The sequence below is a fragment of the Lepisosteus oculatus genome, chromosome 1 (genome assembly GCF_040954835.1).
Source record: "Lepisosteus oculatus isolate fLepOcu1 chromosome 1, fLepOcu1.hap2, whole genome shotgun sequence".
NCBI lineage: Eukaryota > Metazoa > Chordata > Actinopteri > Semionotiformes > Lepisosteidae > Lepisosteus > Lepisosteus oculatus.
In genome coordinates, this window is record NC_090696.1 from 9207189 (window position 1) to 9228142 (window position 20954).

Sequence of the window (20954 nt, forward strand, 5' to 3'; positions counted from 1 at the left end):
GCATTGTAAGGTCTCCTGAAAATCAAAAGAGGCTGGCACTGCTAAAGTAATATTGTAAATGAACCAACTGAATTGTATTTCCAAGTCAAAGAGGTTTCACTGGGTAATAATTAACAGACTGACAGAGCAGACAAGCATAGTTATTGTATTTTTAAAACTGTTTCTTCACAGTTACTTAGACTTCCATTATGTTGGATATGTAGCCAATGCCTGTTTCAGGTAATTTTTCAAAAATGACAATTAAGAAATAACACCTTCAGGAGACTGTTCTGACCTTAAAAAAATTAACAATAAGCCAGGATAAGAGGAAAATCTTATCAAAAGTAAATCATCTGCTCAACTAGGATGCTAAACTCAAGTATACAAACAAACCTAAAATCTCAAGGTGGGACCAGAATAGTTGTTGTTAGATTGCTAGATCTCAACACAGTCATTCCACTGCCATCCCAAAGGTTCACAAAGCTAATTTACCTGAGGCCTTTTCCTGCGTTTTTGGACATATTTTTCTTTCAACACAATTAGGAATGACCAATACTTTTAGAACTGCACTTACTGAGTCCCCTGCGCTCACAGCAGAAATGACATGAATTGAGAGACCAGTCCAGCTGTTAATGACTAAACTGTAAAGTGCCTGGTACCCCGCAGATCAAACAGCTAATGTGACAAACCTACAAAATCCCACTGACATTGAGCCAATTGTGCTCTAGCACCTGTATAATTTTGGTCACAGATTGCCAATGACATAGCCCACACTCAAGTTTCTTGACTACAGGACTCAGTCAGCAACTGAGAGTGATTTTATGTAAAATATGTCAAATTGGAGCTTGACTGATTGGACCAGTGGTTCACAATCTACAGAGGGTCAAAGTAATGAACAGACCTGCTGACATTCAAACTGCTGTATCTCAGGATCTATTTGAGCAAGACAAATGTTTTTTTGCAATTTATATTGAAAATTGCTCAGTCAGTATAGTTTTATCGAAATTACAATAAAAAGAAAGTTATGTTACCTTGCTAATTGCCCCTTGACCAAACATTTTTTAAAAATGAGAAAAACAGAATATATTAATCTGGCTTTCTTTACTGCTCTGGCAGAAAACTATATAGCTGTGACCACCTAAGATGCTCTAAGAATATTAAGAAGCCTTTTCAGGGTTTATTTTGTCATTATTATATTTTTATAATTGCAAATGTATTCAATGTTGTATGTTTAAAAATGATTATATTTTATCATTATCTGTCCAAAAATACTGGGATGATTTTCCATTGAATGCTACTGCCCAACATCTCGCACAGCCTAGGTATTTAGTGGTACAGGATAACATCTTTAACATATAAATTCTTTGTAACTAGCCACAGGAACAGAAAAGTGACAGAAAATTACATTTTACCAAAATAATTTGATGGAATTAATCACAATTTATTGTTTTGATTAATATATTTGTAATGAACAAAAGTATGTTCAACTCAGAAGATAGAGAACAAAGTCAGGATTTTAAACATGTGCTAAGCTTATGAGGTAAAAAATCTAGATAATGTTCTGACATTAAAAAATTGCAACAGATGTTTCAATTAAACTATGAAATATCCAGTACTGAAGATTACTTTGGGATTTTTAAGAGATTTATAGGGATAATGGGGGGAAAATGATTTTTTAAGCTTCAAGCTTTTAAAGGGGAAAAATTGATTTTTTAAGCTTCAAGCTTTTAAAAGGGGAAAAATTGATTTTTTAAGCTTCAAGCTTTTAAAGGGGCAACTTAACAGATAAAACAATTGCCAACAATTGAAATATACATCTAATTAAAAGAAGTTATCAAACTGATCATTTGGTACAGCAATTTAAGTGAGTCTACTAAATCCTTCAAAACCCTGCAAGTCCTTTTCACTACTGTTTCAATAAAGTTGCACTTTAAATGTGGAGCATTCTTATAAACCCAGAAATAAAACAGCTATGTGGGCAATGAGTTTCTGTAAAGCAAAAAACTGAAAGGGTACATGGTGTCCTTATTTCCCCATGGCCTTTACTCAAAACAAAACCACATATTGGCAAACATTAACGTTTATGACATAGGGACATACGACAAGATATTCACCATTGCAACTTAAAAGCACAATCTTTATGGGTCTGTTTCATGTTGTGTTTGCAGCACTTTTCATTTTATATTCTGCAGGATTCTCTGGTTTTGTTATTATTTGGATTGTTATGCAGCCAAAGCCACTTTTCAGCTGAATGGCAAAGACAGTGACTTGGAGAAATGCAGTAAATCACTATTGCTTTGTCACCCTGCATTTTCTATAATGTTTTACTATAGAGCAGGTTTGACAATTCTTTCATAACGTATTACCAAATATCTGCAATAGCAAACAACAATCTATGAGCAAAGGAATAGCAGAGATCTGTTAAAAAGTACAAAGAACAGAAACTGCATATTTAAAACATTCTGAATATTTAAGTTGGATAACAGAAAATGCAGAAGTATTAGTGGGAGTCGTGACATGCACGTACCAATAAAAAAAAACATTTAACAGTAGAAACAGCAATGCCATTCTTTACTTATAACCTAAAGGGATTTCATTTAAAGAGAAGACATTTTTTTGCAGTTCACAGTTCACAGTCACTTGGCATCTCTAGTTATGAAGTAGATGTATGCTAACCAAATACTGATAATATAGTGATGATTCATGGCTTATTCCACTTTATTTTTTAATAATGCAAAACAATAAAAATAAAAGGCACCCCTTCAAAACTGTATACTAGATCATGTTCTGTAATATTAACTCTGTAAAAATGGTTTCATTGTTATTTGTTGATGGCCTCTAAATGGCAAATAGTAATTCACTTAGTTAACAACATGACAGCAGTTTCCTGTGATTTATTCAGTACATGCTTTCTATGATAACTCTGAAATTAGTAGTTTTTGTGCTATGCAAAAGAAGTACTCACCTAAAACAAACAAACTGTACTTATTTTAACAGTATACAAATACTCACAATATACACACCCAGAGTGAAAGAAAATGTAAAATAGTTTTTGTTCTACCTGAATGTAATATTCTGCACTAATTTTCTAGGTGTTGAATTTCTATCTCAATCTTATTCATCTGCTTCAATGTATGTTAATCGTCCTCCTTTGGTATCATATGCAAACTTAACTACTTTTGAAACAAAACCAGAATCTAGATTATTAATACAACCCTGTGGTACTCCACTAATTACATCACCCCAATTTAGGCATTCATTCCCCTTGCCATGTGGTTTTCTTCTATCAATATTTATATTCAGATTTAATTGGAAATGTAAGAATGTAAAGATATCTGAAAGTATAAGTCATGAAGAAACTGCAATTATAAAAAAAACAACATAACACTTATGTAACTGCTATAAAAGATGTGTACAGTACATAATATACTAGTCATACCACTATGGCTTGTTAAATTGTATACATTTCTTTCTTACATTTTATACAATAAAGGTCAAGAAACAATGGGGGTACACCTGTTTAGTGGCTACGCAATGTTTAGAGATTTCAGTAGAAGTAAAGGGTTAACAATAATGCCAGTTAATTTGCATTCTCCGCTGCACAAAGAAGGAAGACACTGTGTGCGAGTTCCACCTGCCTGAAGACTCAAGCATTGTTGTGCTCTTTGTGCACTAGAATATAAGAGGTATTACTGATCACAGAACACATGGGAAGTAAATTTAGGAGCAAATGGTTGTTTTTAATTTACAATGACATTTTAATTTCCTTTATTATCTACCAGAGAGAACTTATTTCTCTAGGATCCAATATCTTGTTTAGATTAACAGTTATCAAAGAAGTGCCACATGTTTTGGGATTAGACTGTGCTCCAACAGGCATTTTGTTGTTTAGAAACCAACTTTCCATCCCTAAGTCACTTAATGTGTAAGTAATGTGTGGTCTATATATGAGAGGACAAGTGAGGGTAGCCTCAAACTGTAGAAGGCCTGGGCTCAGGCTCATATACGTCAATGAAAGCTTATCACAAGGGCCCACCTAAAAAACCTGAAAACAGTTTTATGTACACCAGAAAACACGGAAGGAACTTACTCACTTTTGTGCTTTAATAGTTTGTTTAAAAAGTGTTGAAAAAAATGTTACTATAAACAGCATTTTGTAAGTTGCTTTTGTTTTACTTTTTTATTTTACCATATGCTTACAAATAAGCGCTTTAGAACAGAATTTTAACATTAACAATGAACATGTATATCACACCCATCAAACAATATAGAGAAAAAATAGTGCAACACACTGTACAATAGTAACAAATTAACATAATTCGGTGATTGTACAGAAAATTTTGAACTGAATGTTATACTTCTGAATCAGACATTCTAGTTTTAAAAGTAAAAAGTTTTGGAGCTTACACAGTGTAATATGCTAAAAATCAGCCAAGTCAAAATATTAAATTAGCTTATTTCATGGTCTGTCAATAGTACACAAAGATGCCCACAATAATCCTGTCATTCCTCACCTGACAAAAAATACAAATATGCAATGAAAAGATACAAACCTGCTTCCCAGTAAAGCCCTGGCAAATGACCTTTGTGTCCTTGTTGATGTAGAGATTTTTCCTAGATGCAGTATAACAATGTCTCACTCCATTTTGCTGCCCTTTAAACAAGAAAAAAAGGAAATGGTATGTAAACACAGTCTTCAATAACACCAAGGCACCAAGCAACAAAGGCCGCAAAGAACTGCAGACTGATTTGATATTTAAAAATTATTAGATCTACAGTATTTATGCTGTGAATTTGTTTACAAAATAAAGATTTGTTTTAGTTAAAGAGGATATTATAGCACTTTCTGTCTCAAATGTAATTATACAGTACTACATAGCCAATTTCGTTTCCAAGGACTTGTAAGAAAACATTAATAAGGGACTTCACCAGCCCAAAGCTACAAGCATTTAAGTCCTTTCATCAAAGAGGATAAAGCAGAACAAAAGCCTATTTTTTTTTTCCCCAGAATGGGAATTCATTTTGTGACATAAGAGAAAGCGTAAAACATTTTTATCTGGAATAATTTTCATTTTTCCTTTAAATCCTTTAGGTCTATACTTCTTTTCTTTCAATTATTTTTCTCAATCATCTTTCCTACAATATTCTTATTTTGGGGTATTCTTATTATTGACATGGTATTTTCTCTAGCACACCTTGTAATTTCCCCCCATATATATCTTCCTTTACAATTACCAAAACTTTTACAATAAATACATAATGCACGTTAATAAATTCAGTACTTTGAATTACTGCAAACTGCATTCTTCTTTATACGTATAATGTTTTACAAAAGTACTCATACTCTTACAGTTTTCACATTTTCGAGCAGGTAGCTGTGTCAACATGAAGAGGCTGCAATGAAACAGATAAAGGTTTAATCCATGCTGAAAGAGAAAAAAAGAAACAGTTTTGGCTGTGGAGCCTTTTTCAGGCATTAGACACCAAAAGAAGATGGCTCCACAGCCAAAACTCTGTTTCTTTTTTTTCTCTTCCAACATGGAATAAACCTTTACCTGTTTGTTTTTACATTTGTTGCACTCAAGCTTGCAGATGTGACAGTCTGAACCAGCACTTAATATTTGTTATATACACAACCTACTCCACATATGCACAACAAAATACAGATTCTGAAAAGAAAAATGTGTTAAAAGAAAAATATGAAAATATGAAAGAAAAATGTAAAAGACAGTATTGCATAGGCATTCAAATCCTTTGCTGTTGCAAACCTAAATTAATTCAGATTCAAGATTATCCTAACGAGCCACACAACTAATTGATTAGCCTCTGTGAGTGTACAATAATACTGGACCTCATGAGAATAAAAACACCTGTCTCTGCGAGGTTTCTCTGTGAATTTCAAGTACATTCCAGACACCGAGCCTAAGAAGCTTTCAAAGCAAGTCGAGATAAAGTCATTGAAAAGCACAGGTCAGGTGAACAGTACAAAAATATCATAGTCTCTGAATATCCCTATGAGCACAGTGTACTCATCAAGAGCTTGAGAGAGCAATGGTTGTGATGGGAGAAAATGTGCAGCAGTCAACAATATCCTGGTCACTCTGCAGATCTTGCCTGTACGGCAGACCGAAAATCATCTTGCATCCCTCGCAGAGCTTACAACCAAGCACCTGAGTGATCCTGCAAAACTGTGGCAAAGGGTGTTGTGGTCAGATGAGATCTAATTGAAACAAAGTACATCTTCCAGTCAACACCATCCCTATAGTCAAGAGTGGTGGTGGCAGCATCATGCTATGGGGATGCCCCTGCTCAGCAGGCACTGGAATCCTTATTTGGATTGAAGGAAAAATGGACAGAGCAAAGTACATTACGTGTTAGAGGAAAACCTATTTTAGTGAGATAAAGACTTATGACTGGGGCAAAAATTCTATCTACATTCGGTTAAAAAATGATCCAAAGCATGAGGCCAAAGCTACATTCAAGTGGCTTAACAATGAGAAAACTAAAATCTTTGAGAGGCCCAATTAAAAAGCTGCCTTAAATCCTATTGGGAATCTGTAGAAAAAAAATGAATAGTTATGTGAGTAACTAACTAAGCCCCAGGCAACTTGAGAGATTCTCAACAAATCTGACAAGGAAATAGGCAAAAAGTGTACCAAGCTGGTGTGCAAAGTTGGTTGAGACATAACCAAAAACATCTGCAGCTGTAATTACTGTCAAATGTGTTTCCACCAAATTAGAGGTCATACTCTCAATACTTATGCAATATAAAGATATTAAGTTTATCAAAGGTGAAGGCATCATTCTGGAATTTTATCAAATGGGACACCACAGGGTATGAATACTTTTGTGATGCACTGTAAGTGGCACTGTGATTGCAATCTAACTTGACACTTACAGGAAATGAAGCCCAAAAAACACTGACAGTGTAAATTATTAATTTAATTATTTTTCCAATATTGAAAACACTCTATTGCTATGTCATGAAACCTTTGTGCTGCCATGCTAGGACATATTTTATACTGGGGGGAAAATAGATTGAACCTTTACATCAATCAGAAAGAGATTTGTGACAAATTCCTTAAAGACTGTATAAGCTGTGTGACAGCAGAAATGGATTGCTGTTTTTTGGCATCATTACAAACATGATTTATTATTTGTGCTGAATTGTGAATAGGTAATGAAATGAATTTGTGAATACATAATGAAAGGCAATACATAAAGGTGTATTTGTGAGAGTAAATGAAGTGGTTTTAACATTAACTTAAAAACTAGATACTAGATCTAAAAACTGCATTACAGATCAGTTACTTGATGTGTCCTGAGCAGCAGAGTGAAATGTCGGGATAAAAGACTAATTTAAAAAGTTTTCTACAGAAACCACAGAGAGAAAGCATCTCTGGATTCTACCATAGTTGTGTGTTATTCTAGGTAAAACTGAAGATACGGGAGAGTGATATTTATAGAGGAAAGGTAACACTTAAAAGAACAGCGAATCTTAATTATATTTTAAGAAATATTAGCAATCTAAACCATTTTAAACTAAACAAGCTAAAAGCAATCCATTAAGCATTTTCTCTCAATGATTACTTTAGCAACTGTGGTGAATGAGCTAGTGATAATAGATTAATGTGGGCTGTAAAAAAGATATTCAATTATGACATTACAATAACTTTCACGTTGACACACGGAAACATTATGACATTAGACCTGTTGGTTTTGTTCCAGCCGAGACCTCACCTACAGAATAAAACCCCTCATTGACATAATAATAAAATTAATTTGAACTGTTTGTTCCCAGCTCTTAAACGTGTTGGAGCTTTAACTGTTGCAAGTGACTAGACACAAAATACAAATATTAAATTGAAGCAACTTCTTAGATGAAGTAAGGCTTTAATGAAGCCTAATTAGATCAAGTAATGATCTAATGAAGGCTAGATGGAATGAAAACCAGCAGGTGTGTGGGTCATGAGGACCAGGACTGGGAACCAGTGCTCTAGACCCCCCAGTCAATGTCTCATAGGGGGAGCACGGGGGCCTGTAGTTATACAACATTGATCAAGCAGGCCCATCATTTCTTCCAGCTTTAACAATAATAAACACTACAGTACATATTCAGATGTTTCAGAACCCTACACTATATGCCTGTGTAGATAAATCCAGTTCATTTTGTGCCATGATAAGGAAGAATTGTCTATTAATGCATGCTATATTTCATTCACCTAATAGCTTAAAGGTCAGCTTTAATTCTGACATTAACTCAACAGAAAAAAGAAACCACTCTTTCCTCTTACAAGTCAAGCAATATCAAGAAATGTTTAGAAATTAAAAATAAAATACTGTATATCTAAGTTAGCACCGAGGGGTATACCATACAACTTGAAAACTTTTTTTGATGGTATAACAATAGCACTCCAATCCATTAAGAGACAAAAAATATGTGAATGAATCCGAAATATCAAAATTCCTAGATTACTGTATATCAAACCAACAATCACAGGAATGAACTGATTAGTAATGTAACATAGTCCATTATTCAGAATGCTATCAGTAAAATGCTATCAGTCATATTAGAATGCTATCAGTTTTTTTAAGAACACTGAACGTTTCAAGAAAGGCGTTTTCTGCTCGCATGTGTTAGTATTTAAAAACGTTGAAATCAATTTTAACGTTACTATTATATGCATGTACAAAGTATGTAGTACACTCGTACAATTTTCACTGTTCGTTTTCTCTGTTTCGAAACAACTTAAATTAAGTCCAAAGTCCAGAAACACAAGTCAACTGTTGAATCAGCACACTACTGCAAGTATTGAGTAACAGTTCCACTGCTGTACCCGATTGCTTTTCTGCGATAACAATGAAGACCTATATAATCGATTGCAAACCATAAACTGCAGGTACTGGCATTTTTTCTGATTTAGAATACCTTTGTCAGATTTGCAAAACACATTCAACATAACTAAAACTTGAGATATTGAAACATGCAGAAATACACTGCACCAGGGACCTGTGCAATACATTTATATCTATATTTACATCCATATCTATATTTATATTCATATGTGTGATACGATTTTTCTGTGTACTGTTCTGTTCTAGTTTGCTCTTGTGTGTCCGGACTGTGAGTAACTCTTGTATTGTATTGTATGTATTGTACTATTATTATATAATTCGTTACACTGTGGCTGTGTTGTCTGTGTTAAGCTGCTGTTGCACTGCAATTTCCCTCACGGGATCAATAAAGTATCTATCTATCAAATGCATGAGGGGAAGGATCCTTTTTGGTGATGATATTTTCTAACCTCAGCCATACACTGAATAAATGATACTGTGCGCCCATAACTGCATAAAAAAGCAATTTGCCACTAGAATCCCTCATTTATTTCTAACAATACGACGGCAGACTTTGCAGAGAACATTAAAAATACATTTTGTCCAGAAAGGAAACAAATTGACAAGACACTGACTAGGTCAAAGTTCAATGTGGCCTAAATCAGTAATTAAGGACAGGGGTACACACAAGGCTTTAACGGTATGCTACAGTTGCATGTACAAAATTAACACCTGTCGTACATTAATTACTTTACAACACAGAAGCATAATGTGATACCACAATAAAATTTAAAAAGTCTGAAAAAGTTGTAATACTTACAGAGGAATCGTGCAAACAGCCTGCTATGAGACATCTTCGGTCATTTACCAATGACACAGGCGAGCAGCGGCCCTAAACGTCACAGTTATAGTCGGCTATTAATGTGCCTGACTACAAAATAATTCTTCAATTGAGCCTTCGGCATTTCGCTGTGAAATTACAGTTTTTGTTTTATATAAATATGTTAAATATATATTTTACAATATTATGAATTAACGTGAAATAAAAAAACTTTATTTGTTAAGGCACACGTATGAATGTCCACCTTCCGCGGGACCTGCAGTAAATGATTCTGCAACTAAAACATATATATATATTGTTATATATACAATTTTAAAACAAACTTATTTCGAGAAATGACCGAGTTCATCTAATAAAACCTTAACTAGAACAAGAGTCATTGTAATAAAATTCAGTAAATGTTCTTAGTTTCATGCGTTTTAAGGTTCAACTGCATCATGAACGCAGTAGATGAGGTTGTCCACTAGGGGGAAGAGGAATGCTGTGCTGTATTGAGGCGATCTAGTACAATATTAAAGCAGAATAATTTAACACACGTTGAATGGGTTTCACATTATGTGCAATGTAAAAGCGTCACAGTAAATGTCCAATAACTTAATAAAGCAACACTGTAAAGTGTTTAATTTAGGGGGGGGAAGATGTAAATATAAATATGAGATATTTACGTGAAGAAATAAGAAATCATGTCCATTTGCATGTGTTTTCAACCTTTGCACTATGAAACCTGTTAGTTAAATACACTCTTTTTTATTCTAAATGCTTCACAATTTGAAGGATGAAACGTTGTCTCCTGTGCTCTTCTGATACTTATAGCACACCCTTTGACTTTTAACTTGTTTATCTGCCTAGGCCTACAACTATTTTTTCTTCCTTACCTGTTATAATAGTGTGTTGTCTCACATTTCTTAGTCCCATGCCAACTCTTTCTGATGTCACTTTTTCTTCTGTTTGTTTCCCACTTATTCCAACTATAGCTGTATTCTCAGCTGTAAGTCTTCTTTTTGTGGGAGAATTTCCTGGTAGACTAATAAAACCACTTTGTTTATCATTATGCCTGCATGGTCATGAAAACCCAGTTTTAACTATAGAAAGAAAATGTTGGTTTTTTTTTTGTAGTTTACACACTTAGTACTACTGGCAATACATGGAGGAGAAATGTGTTTAAACTGTAAACAAATTGGACAGTGAACCCGATTGTAATAAGGATATTGTTAAGCCAGTCAGCAAAGTGAATCTATTGCTTGGCTTGAATCACTTGCTAAATGCATATTTAAAGTTTCTTTGATTTGAATTTTGAGCATAGGAGCATTTAGTTATTGTGGCTAATTGTTCTTATTGCCAGTGGACACATGAATATATATAGCACTTTACAATATTAAGTTCACGGGACTTCAAATAATTTTGAAGGTTTTGTTCAGGAGAAATTAGTGACCCTCAATTGCTACAAAAGTAAATAATATCCTGTTTGCTGTAGAGTACATCAGTACCAGGAGGACTAAAATTCCAAGCATCATTGATGTGAGCAATAAACATAACAAACACAATTATTAATTTCAAGTTCTCTGTGTATATTATACAGGCTCAAATAACTGGCAATTCTCTATATATATACTGAGACTCAAAGTAGACATATTAGTGTCGTGACTGCTGTCCTGTAGCATCCCTCGGCCCCAGGTTGCTCTGGGAAACCGACGGATTCTCACAAGGACTTACGGTTTTCCAGGGCTTGACCCTCTGACCAGACCCCCTTCTGATGAGCCATCCTAATAAGCAATTGCTGTTTTCTCTATTTAATCCAAAGGCACTGCTTTGGTGGCAGTTCATCGTTATTCATTTTCTCCCCATTCTTCATCCTGGTTGCACTCTTCTTGATGCTCCAGTGTGGTACACTGAAGCTTCAGCAGTTTCTGAGTAGTCCTGTTGCCCTGGAATGCTAGACTTTTTTTCTGCAAACTTTGCAGCAGGAATCCAGTCACCATGACTGAGTGAGCAACACCCATACAGCCAAGGCTTCCTAATCCCCGTCAATGGGCTGACTGTCCAGGTTTCTTTTCTTCAGAGCTCTTTATAAACTACCCTCGCCCTTCTCTGCTGAAACAGCATGCATTTTTAAAGTCCATTCCAATACTCTGCCTGTGCCGTAGCTCCAGCACCACTCTGCACTTTTCCCTGTACTGCTGCTCCAGCGCCAGTCTGCACTTTGCCCTGTAGTGCTGCTCCAGCTCCAGTCTGCACTTTGCCCTGTACTGCTGCTCCAGCGCCAGTCTGCACTTTGCCCTGTACTGCTGCTCCAGCGCCAGTCTACACTTTGCCCTGTGCTGCTGCTCCAGCGCCAGTCTGCACTTTGCCCTGTACTGCTGCTCCAGCGCCAGTCTGCACTTTGCCCTGTGCTGCAGCTCCAGCTCCAGTGCCAGTCTGCACTTTGCCCTGTGCTGCAGCTCCAGCTCCAGTCTGCTCTTTACCCTGTACTGCTGCTCCAGCGCCAGTCTGCACTTTGCCCTGTGCTGCAGCTCCAGCTCCAGCACCAGTCTGCACTTTCCCCTGTGCTGCAGGTCCAGCTCCAGTCTGCACTTTGCCCTGTACTGGAGCTCCAGCGCCAGTCTGCACTTTGCCCTGTGCTGCAGCTCCAGCTCCAGTCTGCACTTTGCCCTGTAGTGCTGCTCCAGCTCCAGTCTGCACTTTGCCCTGTACTGCAGCTCCAGCACCAGTCTGCACTTTGCCCCGTACTGCAGCTCCAGCTTCAGTGCCAATCTGCACTTTGCCCTGTGCTGCAGCTCCAGCTCCAGTCTGCACTTTGCCCTGTAGTGCTGCTCCAGCTCCAGTGCCAGTCTGCACTTTGCCCTGTACTGCAGCTCCAGCGCCAGTCTGCATTTCACCCTGGAACACTTGCCTGCTTTCCACTTCTCCGTTTCTTTCTAGAGAGCCAGTCATCCTCTTCCAATTCAGATGCCTGGTGAGCATCACTCCATTAGCATGAGTACCCTGAGGATTCCCTTCTTCTCGGGCTCTGACTCACTGGGAACATTTCCTCCGGCAGTGCTGACCCAGGGACAAATCATGATCTGCGTGTCTAACGTTGTAACAATTAAACAAAGTATATGGGTATTAGGTGGGACAGGATTATTAAGGTATGGCTTAAATGGTATTGGAATTACTTTGATTAATTGATCTTTTATAGTTGGGTAAGATAGTGAAATATGATACATTCAATTGACTTCAACAAAGAGAGCAGCTACCTACCATCTTGTCAGGGCAACAGCACAGGCACATGACAACAGGATAACAAAAAAGACATTCAATAGTGGTATCCATCATCATGGTTATTGTCAGGAAAGCCATGTAAATCTCCAGATCATCCAATCACACAAAAGGATTTACAACAGTAAACCTGACTAAATGTATCAGTTTAGACACCTTAGGGGTTTGCAGTCAGTAGCTGATAGACAACCCCCTAAGGCAGTGAATTCAGGCTGTTAAAAGCTACTAAAAATGTTTCACACATCTCATGCAGAGCTGTCAAGTACTTTTGGATGAATGGTCATAGATGTCCACATCTGTAAAAAATTTAATGAATAAATCGATGCTGCACTTTGTCAGTAATTCTGCAATTCTGTAACAGGACTATACATATAATCTAATTAATGTGGTTTATACTGTACATAATCTATGTGATATTTCTTTATAAAATGCCTTTGTGATTACCATGATTCAGCCTCAGAGACATCTGTGTGCAATCTCAAAATCTATGTATGTGGAGTTAAAGTCGCCCACACTCATGATATGATGTGCCCCTCTCGAGTACCATTGCAACGTCCACAACAAAGACTAGTTAAGCAGAATATTTTATGCGTCCTGTATGTCCCTCGTATAGGTAGTGATATTAATTGTTTTCTCTCTTCAGGTGACAGGATTTAAATAACGAATTACAGTTGGAAATAAACTGTGGTGAAACAAAAAAAATGTGAATTTAAAAAATATTACAGATCTTTACCTGCATGAATTAAATATTTGATTATTTTCACCTGAGTGTTATACGAACCAGTTAGACTGTAATGTAATTTTTTAAGCACTTACATGAACTGAAGCATCAAAATCTTTTCAAAAACTTTATTTTCCCCAGATGTTCTTAGAATTATATTCATAGTTTTTCAACAACTTTTGTGTTATTGAAATGACACTTTTCATAAGAATAAGTCAATTTAAAAACAACCCGTCCTTAAGCAGAAAAAATAAAACATAACTTCTAAAAATGGTGAAGTAACCTAACATAATTTTTGTAAAGACAATATAAAAGCAGATGTAGATCCCTAGCACAAAAGTGTATATTTTGCAACTTCTTTTCATACTGTAACTTTTAAAGCTCAAATACAGCAGACTGTTAACCAGCTCTTAACAAGTTTTGATAAATATACCTCATAAAAATATCAAACATTCTTTCCTCATGGCACAGTATTAAAAAATGTCTTATTTTCTTTCTGTCACTAGTTGAGTTATTAGCTCTCGTGCATCCTGGACACTGGATGGGACCTCAGAGTCACTCTTTCTCACATGTGTGCCGATGATATACAGTTTTCGTTCATCCCCCACTTCATCCAATGATAAAGCGTCGTGCAGCTCCATAATGCTGCAGGCCCCCTGTAGATCCTACAAAGCACAAAACATGAATTACACGACATTATATAACAGACTCAACTCTGCAACTTCCAAGCCATTTTCCTTCAATGTTTTCTTCACCAAGCTGCACCGGTTGGGTAAGTATAATTACATTTTCTCCAATTGACAGAATAACACTCTTCTTACAGTTAAAATTCTATTGTACGTGTATCTACTTTTTTAATTCTATTTGTTTATCTTCTCTTATGCAGGGAAACTAGCAATGTGGATTTAATCTAGCATGTTGAGGGGCTACCCAGGTCAGACTGGAAATCATTTTAAAACCTTTTTCAATTTATCTGTTAATGGCCACTCCTCAAGATGGCAAGTTTCACTCATTCTAGACTGTCACCCACCTGTTTATTGCCCAACACCACCAAAGGGAGGTAGGAGTCCTCTCTGATCAGCTCATGGAGGTGCTTTTTCGCCAAAGGGAAACGATCAGGGTCAGCAGCATCTACTACATAGACTAGCACTTGGGCCTTACTGAGGTACATGTTCCAGTACGTCCTCAGTGACTCACTGCCTCCAACTTCGGGAAGAGACATTTAAGAGACATTACATAAAACTTAGTTAACATTTTATCCTTACAAAAACACAGATTTACAAGATAATATAGACTTAGAAATGTATGTTTTTTAACAAAATGGGATTGTTGATTGTTTTAGAAAAAGATGTGTAAACATTAATGAGAGTAATTCTGGAAACAGAATTCTTAAAAAAAACATGCACCTATCTTGTTGTGCACTGGAAAGAGGGACGTTATTCACAAAAGAAAAGAAAGGTTTGTATGAAATTATAAAAAAACAACATAAGACAAAACTGGAACAAAGGTAAATCAGCTAATTACAACTAATCAGCCTAAGTTTGAGGCTTAGGTCCTTTTAAGTAATGAAATTTCTTTGTAGTTGTAATGTTGTAGAATGGGTGTATATTCATGCTGCTCACATTCACACAAACAACATTTCATGTTATGTTAACTTGTGTTACTGTTATTTGTATAAAATACAAAAATCCTAAGCCCCGTTGGTTATCTTACTTTCTATAAATTCAATCTGGGTGTCTTCTTTATTGATACAAACAGCATTGAAGCCTTCTGTGGGAGATGCACTATTCTTCACAGTTCCAGTGGCCAGGCAGTGGAGAACACTGGTCTTCCCAGCCCCGTCCAAACCCAGTACTAGCACCTGTTTGCTTGCAGATCTAACCTACAAAACACATTAAATTCAATCAAATTAAACTCTATGGTCAATGAATATGCACCAAATAACCTTCTGGTATGATACATTTTTATGTCTTTTAATGTAAATTTCTTCAAGAGTATCTGCTCAGTATACCAATAGGTAGACCTATGTATACATTTAAAGAAAAATAGTCAAACAAGTACAGCACACACAAAAATGAACTAATTACTGATATCAACAAATCCACATCTCGGTACACATTAGAAATTTTCAGATAACTTAAGCTGCTCCTTTGTGTAGTAGCTAGGACCGCAGCAGGAATTTGAATTATTTTAACTACTACATGCATTAACAGAAGTCATTAAGAATGTAGCTCACATATTTAAGGTATTATCAAAGTGTCTGTATGAACACACAACTAGTCATGCCTGACTGCAGCTTCCGCTGGCTTTTAAAGTATCCCTAACCACTAAATTTGGATTCTGCTGATGACTGGTCATTCCTTTATCTTTCTCCCACAAAGCCAACATGGTAGACAGTTGGCACCACTTAAATTAATTTCAAGTGCCAATAAAAATAAAGAATATAAAACAGAGAATAGGCTGTCCTAGCCTCACAAGAGCAGATAAAATTTTCCAAAAAGACAAACAGCCATTTAGAATTGGTGTCCAAGTCATAAATGCAAGTAGTAAATCCTATATACAAGGTAGTTTCAATAATTAATGCTTCTTTACTGATTATTTCTAAAGCTTAATGTTCAATTTCTTTTATATGAATTGAGACTGTCACCTACATATTTTAAAGCATGAAGGGATTTATCCCACATAGGCAGTGTCAGCTAAAGTTCAAATGTAGTTGCATTTCTGGAGAACTGTACAATGGAAGAATAATGCCAAAGAGTCTCACAAAAGCTCAACAAGCACCATAAAACACACAGACAGAGAGGCACCACTTTGTCAATCAATTTTAAATATAGAGCAATACATTTCTTGCATGCACAGTGACATGACAAAAGATGGGTCTATTGATATGAATCAGAAGGCATAAAGGAAAGCATGAAATGTAACTAAATGTTACCAAATTCCTGATAAAGTTCAAGTCTCAGAGCTTGGATAGAGAAGACATAAAGGTTTAATTTTTATTTCAAGAAATTGATACAGTATGGTCAAGGCTACAAACAAAAATAATATATGAATGACTTGAAACACCAACATAAAATCACTTAATGGCAACAATGCGCAACCGGTTCAGCCTTTATGCATCGTGGCACAGAGTGTACCAGTGTCTGGAATTCTGAAGGAGGGATGCAGCCTCTAAGAGGAAGTCAATCAAATCACACCTTGACAAAGTGGGAAAAACTGCCATAGGCATTGTGCCATAATATCCCATAATTTCTCAGTTCAGATCTAGTGAAGGAGAAGGCTATGACATATGAATAACATCAGAGTCTTCTCATCAAGCCATACTAAATAAACATTAATCATTGGTTTTAAGGGAATGAGTATACCAGAACCCTACCAGGCAAATTCACCTCATAATACGAAAGAACCACCTTACACTTATATAGTGCTTTTCTAGACACTCCCTTCAAAACACTTTACTGGTAATGGGGACCCCCCCCATCAAAACTAACCAATGTGTAACACCCACCTTGATAATGTGACGGCAGTGTGCCAATATGCTCACAGCTCATCAGCTATCAGTGGGGAGGAGAACAGAGTAATGAAGCCAATTCATAGATGGGGATTATTAGGAGGCCATGATTGGTAAAGGCCAGTGGGAAATTTGGCCAGGACACCAGCGTAACATCTATTCTTTTTGAAAAATGCTCTGGGATTTTTAATGACTACTGAGAGTCAGGACCTCGGTTTTATCTCATCCAAAGGACAGCACCTTTTTTACAGTATGGACTCTATACTATACTAGAATTTTTATATCCATAATATCAGAATCTCCATACTTCTTCTATTGTGACAACTTACAATGGTATTGTAAGCAAAGAAATTCTGACAGTTTGTTCTGATGCTAATATAAATTTAATTATTGTCCTGTAGTGTAAATGTTGCATTTCTCAAGGATAAGGACATTATTATGCAGTTCAATTAAATGTCAGATGAAACTTAGAAAATACTGAATGATATGTAAAAAACTATTGTTTACATTTCTAGAAATATATACATATACTGTTACTATTCTTACAGTAGTAATAATAAACTTTAAACTGCAGCAAACTCATAAAGGTATCATCAGAAGTGTAGTAATTGTTTTAAGCAAGTGCACTCATTTTATTGAAGAGAAAGAAAAACAGATTAATACTAATCAACATCATCACAGGGGAACTACTGTGAAAACCACAGGCTACTACCATATACTGTATACCTGCCCTTGAAGGGAGTACAAATTACATATACAAGATTGGGACCAGATGCTGTCTTCTGGGATAAATAAATGTGTTTGCTGATATCTGAGCCCCAGATTTCACACATCTGTCCCAGCTCATCCCACAGGTTCCATGGGGCTCAAGTCATAAGGCACATTCATGCATAACTGTGGCATTCACACCTCTCAAGAAAGCCACTGTTACACAAGCAGCATTAGGATGGAGGTTGTTTAACAGGAATGTGTGCCCTCAGAACCTGAAGTCCCAGGACTTGATCGATGTCACTCCAATGAGGTTGACATCAGTCAATACAAGTGATGTAGCAACTTGATAGATAATTGGATAATATGGCTCTCCTGCTGGCAAGTGCACCTGAGTTCTTGATCTCATTCTGTTGCTTCAATGAACATTGGCAAACCCTGGGCCCCTCTGGTAGAATGATTTTTATACAACACCTGAGTGATGTACAAGATTTTTGCAACCTAGCATTTCAGATCCAGTGGAATTGTATGACGAAGGAAAAGATTATGAAGAGAGAACATGTTTGTGTATCAGTCTTAGTGTGGTGTCCTTATTCTTGGCCAGAGGGTGATGGACTGTATTTCGCTAGATTCTTAACAGGTTACAAATATCCTCAGAAAACAAAACAGTGTGCTGAGTTAGTCCACCCCACAACATATCAATGGTACAAAGGCATTGTTCTCATGATAAGCAAGACAAATGGGCCCTTTTCTGGGAAGAGATGATGCAAACTATATGCCTAACTTATATATATATACACTGTATATAATGCCTCTAGAAAACTTTAAGGTTTACACAAAAAACACCAACATTTCAGTAGCTACAACGGTTTGGCGAGGTAGAACTACAACACCCACAATGCGTTGCTACACTGAAACACATCATGAAACATTCTGTCGGCGACAAATCTGTTTGCACTATCTATTGATTTATAATTACTTTTATAATGATTGAAAAACACTATATTGGCCCGAAAAAAAAAACACGTTATTACATTATGAGTTGACCGATAAGGGTAGATTTTAGCGGAAGTTGAAATCAAAAGGGGACCCGCTGGTTAACAGTACGTCTTTCAATGCTACATACACGGATACACAATGCGTCGGAAAATAAGTTAAACAGAAGCAAACGTCCGCAGTAATTTAAATTGACATACCACATACACATTTAATAATAATCGACGCTGAATAAATTCAGACGATAGCCAAATCAAATTTAGCCACAATAAATTAGGATTTCTGTAATAACCTAAGCACTATCACAATTACATTTTAACTACATAAGCGTTATTTCGCGATTTAAAAAGTAACTATCCACGGTTCGGTCTCCCCTAACATCTTCTAAAAATAACAGGTTAATGTCTTCAGGCAGACCCAAGGGGATTTTAAGGGGGTGGAGTGTATTAAATTAACAAAAAAAAAACATACGTGTTACCTCTGTGAATAGCGGTTGCTCACCCACAGTTCCAGCCTTCACTTTTTCTTCATGTTCCCTCGAAGACAAGTACCTCCAGAAGACGTAAGCAACTCCCCCAGTAGCTGCAAATGCAGCACCCAACAGACCAGCCTCTCTGAAACCAGGCATATTACTGTACTAGACCGCCTGAATTATATTTTTGATAAATTGTGATAAAAGCGTTACTATCAGTAATCAATAATGCTGTGCATAGTTCATGTTAGTATAAACGTGCTTTTAAAATATCGACAACCACATCAAAACCGTGATATCCGACTACCATCTAGCAAATCCGGAGGTGCAACGTTAATAGTGGAGAACAAACTTCTGTGCCTTAGCAGGTCTGCGCGTTTAAAAGTTAAAAGCGTGTTTATTCAGTTCCTGAAACGTATCGCGTTCGAAATACGTACAACGTAACAGGACAAGAGTAAATCCTCCACAGAAAGTCAGACTCAAGCTAAATGACCACCACAGCTCAAACCAACCATCTGACCTCCCTGACGTCACACGAGGATTACATGTTGCCCAGCCTATAATTCTTGAAGCTTTGTTCGGGCAATATTGTGAGGCGCTTTCCTCGCTCTGGTCTTAAAATTTAGCAAGGAAAAAAAAAGAACGATAAAGACGTGGTTACTTTCTAAAAAAAAAAACTATCGCAGTTCAATCTATCCTTATATTTCAGCCTATATTCAAAACATTTAAATCCTAAATAAACTAGAAGTCTGAATGCGTTTTTAAACGATCCAAGCTACAGTTTAATATCGATTGCATGAGAACATCTCTTACAGATCCATCAGCTGTCCAGGGGCGTTAACTCAATTTTGTGAAAGAATAATTATAACTAGGTCTGAAGCGAATGCTGGTAAAATCCAACACATGCCCAACAGCCAGATCAAATAAGAACTTGTAAGGTTGCTGGCTCCTGCTGTATCTTCCACTTTGTTCAAATCTGAACTAAGTTTGTTCATCTATCCACTTTCGGAAAGCTACTCGTCCTGGTGAAGACCTCAACTTTCAACAACCTAGACCCCGCCCTGGAAACATGGAGTGGCAAAGTGGGTGTTGAAGGTGCCTAACTGCTCAAGACGCCAGTCCATCACACAGAGAGAAAGGGGGCAATTTCACCTAGCCAGCATGCCTTTAGGAGATGGGATGAAAATCCATGCAGGCTTGAAGAGAAGAAAACATACCAACTCTGGACAGAAGGTGCTCCCCAGACAGAATCCAACACAGGACAAAAAAAGCCATCGTTCCCAGAAAAAAACAAGCCAGTAAAAGTTACATCGGAACAGTGTAAAAACAAAGGATTTGAATGTTCCTTAAATGTTACTCTGGGATTTGTGGTCTTTTTTTTGATATTTTGACAAATACTACATAACTGTTATAATCAAGAAGATTTACTGTACAATAATAATAATAATAATAATAATAATAATAGCTTATACTTATATAGCGCTTTTCTGGACACTCCACTCAAAGCGCTTTACAGGTAATGGGGACTCCCCTCCACCACCACCAATGTGCAGCCCCACCTGGATGATGCGACAGCAGTCATAGTGCGCCAGAACGCTCACCACACATCAGCTATTAGTGGGGAGGAGAGCAG

The 20954-nt window shown here is 36.7% G+C and overlaps 2 protein-coding genes across 2 annotated transcripts in view; both read right to left on the reverse strand.

Moving 5' to 3' along the window:
- suclg1 (succinate-CoA ligase GDP/ADP-forming subunit alph) overlaps positions 1-9737 on the reverse strand; it is a 31338-nt gene extending 21601 nt beyond the window's left edge. Inside the window, exons 1-2 of the mRNA XM_006629157.3 lie at positions 9635-9737; positions 4533-4633 (exon numbers count right to left, since the gene is read on the reverse strand). Coding sequence (XP_006629220.2) covers positions 4533-4633; positions 9635-9668 — 135 coding nt within the window. The 5' untranslated portion in view covers positions 9669-9737. The remainder of the gene's footprint in view (positions 1-4532; positions 4634-9634) is intronic.
- Positions 9738-13742: 4005 nt separating this feature from the next.
- arl9 (ADP-ribosylation factor-like 9) lies at positions 13743-19851 on the reverse strand. The gene is made up of 4 exons (XM_015343897.2): positions 19328-19851; positions 15348-15516; positions 14665-14840; positions 13743-14299 (listed from the first exon to the last, which is right to left on the reverse strand). The coding sequence occupies exons 1-4, from the start codon at positions 19475-19477 to the stop codon at positions 14120-14122; spliced, it is 675 nt and encodes a 224-aa protein (XP_015199383.1). The 5' UTR covers positions 19478-19851; the 3' UTR covers positions 13743-14119.
- Positions 19852-20954: the final 1103 nt, after the last annotated feature.